The 12,611-nt window shown below is 37.5% G+C and overlaps 1 protein-coding gene across 1 annotated transcript; it reads right to left on the minus strand.

Moving 5' to 3' along the window:
* LOC104073980 (vasoactive intestinal polypeptide receptor 2-like) lies at nucleotides 1-12,278 on the minus strand (the record flags this gene model as incomplete). Its single annotated transcript, XM_009573936.1, has 6 exons — nucleotides 1-455; nucleotides 1,931-1,972; nucleotides 2,059-2,188; nucleotides 5,387-5,478; nucleotides 10,810-10,879; nucleotides 12,218-12,278. Coding segments are annotated over 6 exons (569 nt in total), but the record flags the coding sequence as incomplete, so codon positions are not given.
* Nucleotides 12,279-12,611: the final 333 nt, after the last annotated feature.

Here is a 12,611-nt window from a genome sequence, read left to right on the forward strand (position 1 = left end):
AGGGTAAAGGGACCATTATAGTAAATGAGTTTTTGAATAGTTACGGCTAGTAAACAGCAAGAGAACCTCAGAATTAATATGAATACCATTTTAAAAAACCAGAAGGCATCCATGGGGCAGGTGTCTCTGTTATTACCTGGTTGGCTGCACAAACCAATTTCCCAAATACCAACATGTAGAAAAGCAAAGCACTAAACTGTACATTTTATAAAATATCACATCAGACTGCATAATGAATGATATATCCCACAGTTTTTCATGTTTTGGGGGACCTAGCTGATTTATATCATGGTGGTCTCTGTCTGCATAATCGACTGAGCTCTTGAATTCCGGTGGAGCTGAGAAATGCTTTCGGACCCATTTCGAGAAATTGAAGAGCTGTGGAGTCTGTAATCTCTGCCTGCTGTCTGCTTCCAGCACAAACTCCGCCATTTTCTTTTCAGCTCCCCTTGCACCTGAGTTAAAAAGAAAATGTGCTAGACAAACTGAAAATGTTCTTTACAGGAGAAACTTTTCCACTGGCTGTCAAATGGGGACCTATAGGAATAGAATCATAGAATGGTTTGGGTTGGCAGGGACATCTTTCACTAGATCAGGTTGCTCAAAGCCCTATCCAACCTGATCTTGAATACTTCCAGTGATGGAGCATCCACAAATTCACTGGGCAACCTGTTCCAGTGTCTCCACCACCCTCATAGAAAAAATTTCCTCCTTACATGCAATCTAAATCTACTCTCTTTAAGTTTAAAACCGTTACCCCTTGTCCTGTCACTATAGGCCCTGCTAAAAAGTCTTCCTCCATCTTCCTTATAATCCCCCCTTTTTATACTGAATAAGGTCAGACCACGATAAGGTCTCCCCAAAGCCTTCTGTTCTCCAGGCTGAACAACCCCAACCTCTCAGCCTCTCTCAGCCTCTGTTCATAGGATAAGTGTTCCAGCCCTCTGATAATTTTTGTGGCCCTCCTTCAGACTCACTCTAACAGGTCCATGTCATTCTTCTACTGAGGACAATCACCTCTCTCGACCTGCTGGCCACACTTCTTTTGATGCAGGATATGATTGCTTTCTCAGCTGCAAGTGCACATTGCCCGCTCATGTCCAATTTTCCATCCCCCCTGGGACTACCCCAACCCAGGTGCAGGACCTTGCACTTGGCTTTGTGGAACTTCATGAGGTTTGCATGGGCCCATTCCCAAGCCTTTCAAGGTCCCTCTGGTTGGCATCCCTTCCCTCTACAGTATCAAATTTAGAAAGATTACAGAGGCAAAGACTGTGTCTACACTGTCTGTGAGGAGATGCCCCAAGGCTACTTTCAAAATCAGTCTTGTATCACTTGTGCTGCAACATTAGCAACAGATTCCTCCTGTCAGACGCTGCATGCTGTTTAATGTACATTCTACCTTAAAAAGTGGCTGACATCAAAAGGAATTCCTTGCGTCTTCCTCAGTTGAGATTAGGAAAGCTGAGCACTTCTGAAAATCCGCTGCTTTTCTGGGGGTTAGATTCTGTCAGAAGATTACCCCTAAATACTAACTAAATGGTGTTTCAAGTTTTGGATAAATTTCTAGACTTGTTGCACCTCACTTGCACAACCCACATTGCTTGTAACAGAGCTAGAATTAGATCATGTTAAATAACAAGACACACTTACTAACACCTCGGTTTGCAAGGAATTAGATTTCAAACAGCTCTTAACTCTTCACCCAAATACACTAATTTCTCCTGTTGCATAGAAACTGCCACATATATAAATAGGAATGCAAACATCTTCTAAAACAGCCTCATGTATCAGAGTGGAATTATAGGGGCAGTGATGAATTTACTGAAAACAATATTTATCATCCTCAGTAGGAAAGATGAGACTTACTTCACTTACGAATTTACTGAAAACAATATTTATCATTCTCAGTAGGAAAGATGAGACTTACTTCACTGTTCAAAAAACAATACAGGACTGCAACAATCAACCCCTGGAAAGAGACAATATTCCTTAGTTAGTAGGCAGCACCAACCTAGGTCAATAAAACTTCTTTTGAATAAAAACTTTAAAATTTACCTGAAAAGATCCCAAACACAACTCAAAGATTATTTTATAATTATTGGAACTGCGGTCAGGAAATAGAGCAAACACTGTGTAGTGAACTCCAAATAACGGAATAAGCAACAATGTGGATTTTGCAAGTCTCCTGGGTAAATAAAAGAGAAAAAGCTGGAGTTTAATGATAAGCTCTTGTTTTACTAAGATAAGAACCTGATGCAATGTTGTTTACGTAAACCTCGTATGACTTCAGATTTATAAACAGTCTTAGTAAGAGTCATTTATTGCAAATTGTTTTCCTTTCAGGCTTGCTATGAGATTAACCACATAGTAACCTCATAAATTAATGTGTGCAATTCCATGTTATACTTGATCTTGCTGACCTTGCACTCTTCCAAAAGCTGGCAGAAGCCTGCAGGGCCTCTCTAAACCAAAAGACCCTCTGGACAGCAGCAGGGTGTAGGACCTGGGCTCTGCTGTGTCTCTGACACACATTCAGTTCCCAGCCTGGTTTTGTGGCACGGTTTTCGGGGGTGGGGTTTTACTGCATTATTCCATAGGACCACATTCGACAAAGTGTCACGAGCTGCCATCAAATCTCTCAAGATATTTTTTACCTGGCATAAAGGGTTCAGAGTGGAAAGGAATAATGCCTTCCTGCAAAATCATGCTGACAGATCCTCTTGTATGGAAGGCAAAATCTCTCTTCTGAAATTAATTGATGTTAATTTCCTTCAAATGTGCAACTGTATGGTTAGTCTGTACATTGCACATACACAGTATGCAAACAGTACCTAGGAAATGTAATCCAGAATAATTTCAACTGTGAGATTTTCATGAGCAATTTCAGATTTACTCCCAAATACTGAAATCTCATAACTATACTGATGGTATTAAGCATATGCCATTAACTGATTTTTAATGTCGTCAATTACATAGTACATTTTAGCACAAGACCCTACTGAAGTTAAGGAAGGAGAACTTTAAATTATTAAGCAGAACAGCTCTGACAAACTGCCTGTGAAACCACTGAAATGATGAATTGCTAATTATTGCTTATCTGTCACTTATTTCACTCTAATAACATCAGTTTTATATATTATACAGGGCCAGTCATACATGATCATGGATGTCTGGTATCAGCTAAAAGTCAAGAAGTTATAATGTTGAGTCCCATAATTCATCACTGTCTTGATGAATATAATTTGATTCAACAGTGAAAGGATGCTGTTGTGAATTCAACTATTTTAACAGAAAATTCAAGATATTTCAAGCAGTTTTATTTTTTCTGTGCCAGTCTTCATGGCCTTTCTTTGTCCATAATGTCCCAGAAGCTGCATCTGTTTATGTAGAAATAATTAGTTCTGGCAGCGAAGTTTCTCAAGAATAGTAAAACCCTCACATCTAAAGGTGATACCAGTAAGCAGGACAAATAGGATTTCCTTAGCAGAAGAAATTCATTCTGAAGGAGATGATGATGGCAGCAAATTTCCTGGTTTCCCAAGTGAAATGGAAAACTGATTTTATTTGAACTTAACCTTACCCATTGCAAAAGTAAAATGAGCAACCAGAAGGATGGAACCAGGTACAAGCAAGTGGGACAGAGGAAGGGAAGAAAAATGGTGACTTGCATGAGTAGTATTCATTCTAGACTCATATTTCGCTTTCACTTGTTTTAATAATTTTTGTCTAGCTGATGTTACTTTCTCTATACTGCACTTACTTACTTACATTTTAGTGAAGGAAAGGGACAGGCAAAATAGCCTTATTCTTCTCTGTATTTTTGAAAATGCATTTGCATTTTGAAAAATGAGCCTTCCAGACCTTTAATTTGCTCTGTTTTCTTGAGGAGGCTAATCTACTGTTCCCACGGGTATCGGCTAAAGACCATCCAATCCAAACTTAATCAGGCAATCAAATGCTAAAAGCAAAGAATTCACAGGGCTGAATAATGAAGGACAAGGTTGCTATTAACGAGCATTTTATACGATGAGGCACTATAGTAAACTGTGGAAAATGATGGGACTGCTAGGAAGGGAATGCCTCGTTTTCATAAAATACATAAATACCACATGGAAAAAAAGAAAAGTTCCTGTCACAAGAATAAGGGGATTTCCTGCCCATAGGTCAGTCATTGTGCTAAATAATTATGTGGCAACTGCATAATTTCATCTAGGTTGATTTGGTTCTCCCACATCTTTAGTTAATTCAAGCAGCAAACACAAAAAAAGGACCCTTGTAGCTCCATGAAGCAAAGCCTTATGTCAATCTAGTCGTGTCGCCTTTTCCGTGGTGCATCAGAATTCTTCACTTTTTGCATCAAATGTGTCATGTTGTTTACAAAACACATAAGGCCCTAGTTCTCTTGGCTTTAAAGGTATGCTTTACTTAAGCACACCAGGTTTTATCTGCTTTTAGGACACAAATTCAGTATTTGTTAAATGAAGAAAAGGTGTTTCAAAGGCCATTTGCGTGGTTTTGAATTTTCAGTGTTCATGTTAAGTTTTGTCATTGAAATATCATATTACCATCCCAAAGTGTCAAATTCAGTGTCTATATCTGGGCTTTAATACAAGATCTACTACAACAGACTCTTGATTCCGGATTACAGTATCCAGCAGCTATTATAATAAACAACAATAACTGATAGGGCAATATAATAAAGAACAAACCCAATTTTAGCAATACATTTAAATTGCCCCTCAACATTCCTTGATTCTAAAGTTGTGGAAACAACGGATGTTAGGATTTGGTGTTCAAACCAAAACATAAAAGAAGAAAGCCTAAGTAGAAATGAAGTTGATCTAAATCAGAAACACTTGTTTTCCTCTAGAAAAATAAAGATGCTATTTTAAATCAACATAAAACATTATATTTCATTTTTTACTTTTTGGGAACGACATAACTTCTTTCCAGCTCTTACAACAAAAAGTATTTTAGAAATGAAAAATTTTTAAAAAATGTTTTTAAGGAGGTTGAAGCAAAGTGTTTTGATCTTGAAACTTTTGTTATGTCAAAATGAAATATTTATACATTAAAATAAAGATATTACGATCCATATTTTTTGTATCAGCATATTCATTCATGGATTAAACTCAAATTCAATAATAGCTTGTTGGTCTTTATGAAATTGCAGATTTTTTATTGAATTTAGTGTTTGATAAAAAAAATTACGTTTATCTCTATTGCAGCATAGTGATAAGATCTTTATTAAACCACATCTAAAAGTACTTCTGAATTAAATGTAATTACAGTATCATAGCAATTGTTGGTAGCAGGTTTCAGCAGAGGAAATCTTACAGACATTATTTTGGTTCTGTATATAATATCTAAAAATATGACTCACTTGTACTGTGACTGGTCATTTCCTCCAACATCTGGAGATCTTAACTTCTGCAGTAAGATTCTTATAATACTAATGAAAAGTATAAAATTCACCTGCAAAGAAAACAAATATAATGGTGATTTCTGACTTCTCCACTCAATACGCAGCACAAAGAAATGCTTATCAAGTCAGACAAATCAACTCACCAGTGGGTGTTGTGTACCTGCTGCCAAAACACATCAAGCTAGAGCTGGCAAACCTATTGTCCGTTTTCTGCCTCACTAGGTTTGTTACGTCCAGCGCACCTCTGCATGGCCACCAGTTCTAGTCTGGCTGGCAAAAGCCTTTGAAAGCCCCAGTTGTCAGAAATGCCCTCCTTCCAAAATCCCAGCTGAAGACAGGTTTCCTAGCAGGATGGGACATTGTATGTGATTTGGTACAATCAAACATTGTCCTAAATTGTCATGTGGATTCACGACTGGAAGTCCAAAGGAAAATGTGAGTCCCATACACAGTTTTGACCCTCTCTTACCTCTCGCCTTGACTTTTAATATTTTCTGCATGAATTAGGGGAAGAGAAGATTGTTGCACAGGTGATCTGTCCACTCCAATCAAGCATAGAAAGGGCCTCTCACAAGTATCTGTCTGTCTTGGGTACTGATGCAGACACTACCACTGAAGGAACTGAATCCCTGCAGTCTAATTCTCACGACAGCCCTCTGAGATAGAACAGTAGTATTATTTTATTTCATAGAAAGGCACTTGCATAAAAAAAGTTATGATCAGACCCTGATTAATCTAGAAAACTGAAGTACAAAACTCAGTAGATCCTAAGTCTCAGTCCAATTATTTCTTCATCCTTGGCTTTTGGCATCTTGTGTTCACAGGTGCTTCTGGTGCTGGATTGTTTGGTATAGTCTAGAAAACCACACACTAAATATAGCATGCCTGTACTGAAGTGAGGGAACACTTAAAATCCATCCCTTCACAGCAACAACGTGAGCTAAAAACTACAGCTACAACTGCAACAAATGCACACATTTTAGAAGAAATCAATCTAAAGAAAAATTTCTACTGCTGTGAAAATGAGCATTTTATTGTTTTTAACTAATCCCATCCCAAAGCCCAAAATCAGGAGGTTGGGTACCCAACCAGACAGTGTATGCCTCACTGCTATAAACCTTCAGTCTCTGCCTTGATGTATTGCTGGAACTCTTCTTTTTCCAGTCTTAATAATTTGGCTGTAAGCTTTTCAAGTTCAATGAATTTCTGTGCCTGTTCAATGAATTTCAAGTCTGAATGTCTGTACCCAGTACAATTTGTGATGTTAATAAATAAACTATGATCATAGCCACTGCACGCCCCTCTGTATTTAATATTTTGTTTGAAATGACAGGTGAAAGGAAGTGACAGGAACTGACAGGGATTAAACAAAAAATTAGGAAAATTAGATCTAGTATTTTTGAAAAAAGAAGAATAAAAAATAAATGTTAGAAAATATAGGCCTTTACTAAACTTAACATACATTTTTCAGGCAGATGATGACTTAGAAGTTTTCCTCGATGCAAGTCTCCTATAGAAGTTACAGGCAGAAGCCTGTTATTGCTGATTGTATCTACAGACTTACCACAGCAGAGTGTACAGACCAAGGGATATACATTTAGTTTTCCAGATGCACTGGAGCCAGTATTAGTGGTCAAGGAAAGAGCTTCCATTTTATTGTGTATTTGTTAGCCACAAAATAGGAGAAGGAAAAATCTTTATTCTGTATCTGCAAAGGGATTGGCAGAATAACTTCTTGTTCTTCACAGGCATCCCTAGTTTCTACTGTAACAGAATAAACTGTCATCCTTTTAGTTTCTGAAGCATCAAATCATCTGCAAAACTACACTCGGGTGACCCACATTCTTGACTGACATTCATGTATTACTTTTAAGTCTGTTTTCAAACACATACCTTTCTGTCTGTAAGCACAATCTTGGATTAATGAAAAACATTCTTGTTTGGAGTTTGTAACACTCCTTGGCACTACTGAGCTTGTAAATCCAGCCAGCTGAAACTGGGTATTAAGATCTAAAGGTGGCAACTGCCACTCACTTACTACAGTGGAGCAAATTAATTTCTCTAAGATTATTATTGAATTGATCATTTGTTAAAATCCTTTAAAGTATATATCTGATTTAGAATAGTATGTTTCAATAAAATATGAAACAAGTAGGACCCTGGAATTTTACTTTTAGTATTGTAGCTTTTCAATCCTATAAAATCATTTCAGTATTATGTCTTTAAATAAAATAGAATATGCATACTGTTCAATGAACATCTAAGAACAGGAAAATAAGAAAATAATGTGAATGCAGAGAAACTGCAAGACAGTGATGACAAATGATGCCTCTTTAGTGGAGTAACAGCAAGATGCTCCTAGTACCCTTTTCTACTGGTTGACTTCTGACAATAAGTTTTTGAGTTTAAACACATTGCCTGAGCATGTATCATTTAAACTGTCTTCATCTTGCTTCATTCTTGCTATTTAGTCCCTTACACTACGTGCAATGTGAGATAACAAGATAAACATTTCTCAGTTACTTTGATGTGGCAGAAGTACTGTTTCCACCCAAACACCACTCCATCCCAAATGAGGGCAGTTTATGCAAGTGGAAGTATGGAGAAGGCAGCTGTGGAGGCATTTGCTAAATGGAGAATATGGGTAACACCACATTGACTGTTTGGAATAGTCAGCCCCAATTAAAAAACTCTGAAATGTGTACAGCATGAAGCATGGAAGCCTGCCAAATAACTTTTCTAAAGCCAAAATTGTCAAGAGGAGATGCCAGGGTAGGTTTCTGACTTACTGAATTAACTGAAGCCATTCCCGCTTCGAGAAGCGACTTCAGAACTTGCTCTCACAATACTGTTTACTGTTGGATAATAACCTTATAGAAAGTATAATCTTCTAAGCAGTGAAAATGTTTGGAGTTAACACAGAAATTGATGGAAGACAGTGAATATGGCATGAAGACTGAGCGGACTTCCTGTTAAATCTAATGTGGTTAAACAATTGTTCCTTAAAACCTTTGCTTGATTTCCTGTCTTTCGAAAGTATATTCATGACATCATCCTCACAACCAGCCTCTATTCTACTCTTCTTTTGTTCACTTTTCTTCTTCCTCTTAAAGATTTTCAATATCAGCCATACTCTGGGCTTTCTTTCATGCCATTACATAAGACAGTCGATGAGAGTTCTCAGCTTAGGTGTTCTGCTCTCCTTTATTTTCCTGAAATTCAGCTTCTTTCAGAGTTTTCCTGTGTTCATCTCATTGACTACTTACACAGATGTCCTTCCTGAAGCCATTTGTTATTGCTGGTCATCCTTGTCACCATTCTCTGCGAGTCTTCCAGTCTTCTTACATTCTCGAGCAGACCGAAGGCACTGTGTGAGTGAGTATGATGTAAGTACATCATACTTTTATTGAGAAATATCATGACTCTCTCACAACACCTAATCAAAGAACTTGCAATGATCTATTTTCATTGTTGAATGGCAGGCAGCACTGACTTCATTATTCAAAGATTTGAATCTTCAACTTTTATTTTTTCTAGAAGGTAACAGGAAATGTTGAGGCTTAACATGGTGTGCGTATATTGAAAATTATGTTCTCGTGAATGTAATGTTTTTCACTCATCAGTGACCAATTTTACGTGACATTTCATTAGCTCCTCTTGCTCTATGAATGCATGCTCTACTTTGCAAGTAGTAAGTTTGCATAGCATCCTAGCTGCCACAATGAATGTGCTGGTAGTAGTTCGATGCTCCAACAAGATACTTTACTTATCCAGCAGGAAAGGGTGAGTATCACTGCTTTTGTAACTCCCTTTCACAGCTTTACTTCCCAAAAGCAAAATGTAGTTGATCAAACAGCTGAAGAATCATCTAATCGGAGAAGTAAGTGGCTTCACACAGTACACACTGCAGAATCACTTGGCCATTTTTTTCCCATCCCTAAAACATGCTGTTTAAGAGAAAAAACATACCTGGAAGGAGACAGCAGATCCTAAACATGTGCACCCAGTAAGCCAAAAAAGGTCATTTGCAAAACGTTTCCCTATGTCTTACAATCCCTTTGTATCAAATCAGTAATAGAACCATTAAAAAAAAAAAAGAGAACGACTTTTCCTTTGCCTCAAACAGTGATTCTGGTCCATGTTTTATGATATACTGGACTTCTGCTGACTGACTAGTACTCCATTTTCTTAGTTCACAACTCATTTCCCAGTCTTTGCTAAGATCCAGCTGCAATTCAAGTCTGCCAATGAGCACTTGGGTAACTTCCGTTTCCAGATCTAGGACTTCTTTGGAAAAGCACTGCTTTCTGGCACATGAGGTCTCAGCTGTCTACCAGATAGCTGTTTAAATGGAACATCCAGAGAATAGACTTTCATCTTCCTGTAAACACCAGGTGGCTTGTTTGCTTTTATCTTTCAGCATATTTTCTTCACTCTGGACCATCCCCCATTCTCCAGCTCCTTTGAGGTACATGTATTCTCTTCATGCTGTAGCTCTGTTGCATGCCCATTTCTTCCTACCATAAAACATCTTTTCTGTGAGTCCTTACCTTATGTCATTCCACACACACACCTGCTCCGCTTTCTCTTTAAACACTGTAGAATTCACTCTGATGAAGATGACAGGAAGTTCTCTCAAAATGATTTTCAGCAGGCACAGATTGAAAGGCAAGCCCAAGCGTTATGTGGACTCTTGAAATCTTGTGTAATCTAATAATGCCCTAATTTTTCTGACTAGAATGTTAAAAATAAAGCAAGTGTATCTGAAATGTATTAATTTGCACTGTGACTGTTTTCAGAAATGGACATACAACCATAGTATATTATGCCCAAAGTTAATTACACAATAATCACAGTGAACAGGAATTTTATTATGCTGCTCCAGTAATTCTAATAAGTTCCACATAGGAAAAGCCCCATGAAACATTCTCAAATGGTATTCTTTTGCAAATACTTCATGTTCAACGTATATTTCAGTAGGCTACCAATTGAAGAAAGAAATACACAGCCATAGTTTTTTATGGCTGTAATAATATCAGATTCTCAATTGCAGGGCTATCTATTTACACACAAAATCAAATCTGCAATTAATTGAAAAGTATAATTAGATTTTTGCTTCCCCCAGGCTCATAAACAGGAGACATATTAAAGAAAGAACAACATACAAATAAAAGCAACTTCTCATTTAATAGGAGACAGATAAATTTTGAAGGTAACAAATTTTAATGGCCTTGGCATATGTTTAACATTTCTCCTACAGCACAATTTCTTTTCATTAAAACAGAATTCTTGCCTATCTGTAACTAGCAGTAAAAAATAATGGTTATACGCACTGCACAATGCTGAACTGATCTATAATTCATGCTTCAAAGTTTACTTACTATAATAGAAATTAAAATTGGTATTCGTATAACCCACCAGGGACCACCATGCTCATTTGTATCCCAGCAACTATAAAAATAAAGAGGGAAAATGACGTTGACATTAATATCATCGGGCAAGCAAGACCTATAAGGAGAAAGAAGTATTTCTTATAGACAAGTCAAAGCACACTAAAATAATGCCTGTTCTAGCCTAGAATTTGGCATTCAATCTTCTTCTGCTTTTAATTTTATTTCCCTGATTTTAATATGCATATTCAAATCAGCTAAAACATCAGGCACACTAGACTGTACCATTAGACATCATGGAGGACATTGGTCTTTAGGGAAACCAAGCTTTGTGTAAGGACACTTTTCCAATAAGCACTTAACACCAGCCTCTGCATAGCAGGAAGATCTAAAGCAATGGACAGATACAGTTGAAATGACATAATTCCTTGTGGGATATTTAGGTTACAGATGGCTGGAACTGGTTTAGGAAAATGTGAGACTGAACCTGAAACTTTGAAAAACTCAAAATTTAATTTTCACTGTGGGCTCAGTACTTTTGGTCCAAATACTCTGATAAAAAGTGCTCTGAAAAATTAATCTTAAGCAAGCGCAATACCCTTCAGAGTTCCTCTAGCTGTGATCATGACAAAGGAAAAAGGAGTTAGCCTTCAGTTTACATGTTAGAGATCTTGCAAAGAAAACTTAGAAATTATGTAGGACATGATTTTTCAGTTTAATTACAGAATCAATTGAAAAATACTAGTCAGGTTGAAAAAAAGGAGTGTGAACAATATTTGTCCCACTAGCTAGGAATGCTCTCCCATTCCTTGGTGCCAGCAGGAGCAGCAAGTCTGACCTTGCTACAAAATTCTTATCATCTCAGTTCCCCTTCCCATGCCAGGAGCCAGGTGTAGCTCTAGTTAGTCATGGTTTTACCTGACTACGTGCATCTTACATATGTTTACATCACATTGCTTCACTTCTGGGAATGTAATTTAGATATACCCAAAGTTATCTAGATTTCAATCTTTTGAGTTGCTAGTTAGCAAATTAGAATGCCCAGCATCTTACTGCACTGTATTGCAGCACTGAACCCAAGGACCCCCACTGCTATTTTAAGTATTATTTTGACTTGTAAAACAGATAGCTCTAAATGTGGGTCTCAAGGGATAACGTTAGTCACAACCTATCTCTGTCCTCTCCTGCCTTTAGAGTTTTTCAAATAAACAGCAAGCATAAACAGCATGCTGAAGAGCTCCTAAACACCTGTATCTTTGTTGCCGTATCTGAAATTTCAGTTCTGTGCTTGTCCCCTTCAGAACAGCAAACTACCTTTGTGTGAGCACCACCATACCCAAGGCAAGGATTTTATTGGCACAGTTGGAGGCTTTAAGCTTTCTCTCCCACACACACTTACCCAGTGTCCTCTAAAATGATCCGTGTCACTGTCCACGTAATAATGAATATAGTAGGAATTCCTGAAAAATCCCAAAGAGGTTTAGAGGGTGATCACAAAAATATGTCCACAAAAAAAAAAAAAAAAGAGTTCATTCTGCTAGTAACCAATTATTCCCCAAATATACAGCATATAATAAACAGTTTAGTGAATGGAGGGAGAGGCCCATCTGATGAGCTACGTGATGTAAGCAATGTGTGACCAAGACTGTAGGGAAGTGCGTTTATTTCTTATAAAAATGCAGCCATAACGACTAATACACAAAGAACATGCCTTTCTTAGATTTCTTTCAAATTGTCAGAGTGACCTACAGGGAGATAGATACAAGTTATGCATGCCCAATGCACTTCCAAGG

The sequence above is a fragment of the Fulmarus glacialis genome, unplaced genomic scaffold (genome assembly GCF_000690835.1).
Source record: "Fulmarus glacialis isolate BGI_N327 unplaced genomic scaffold, ASM69083v1 scaffold10800, whole genome shotgun sequence".
NCBI classification, from domain to species: domain Eukaryota; kingdom Metazoa; phylum Chordata; class Aves; order Procellariiformes; family Procellariidae; genus Fulmarus; species Fulmarus glacialis.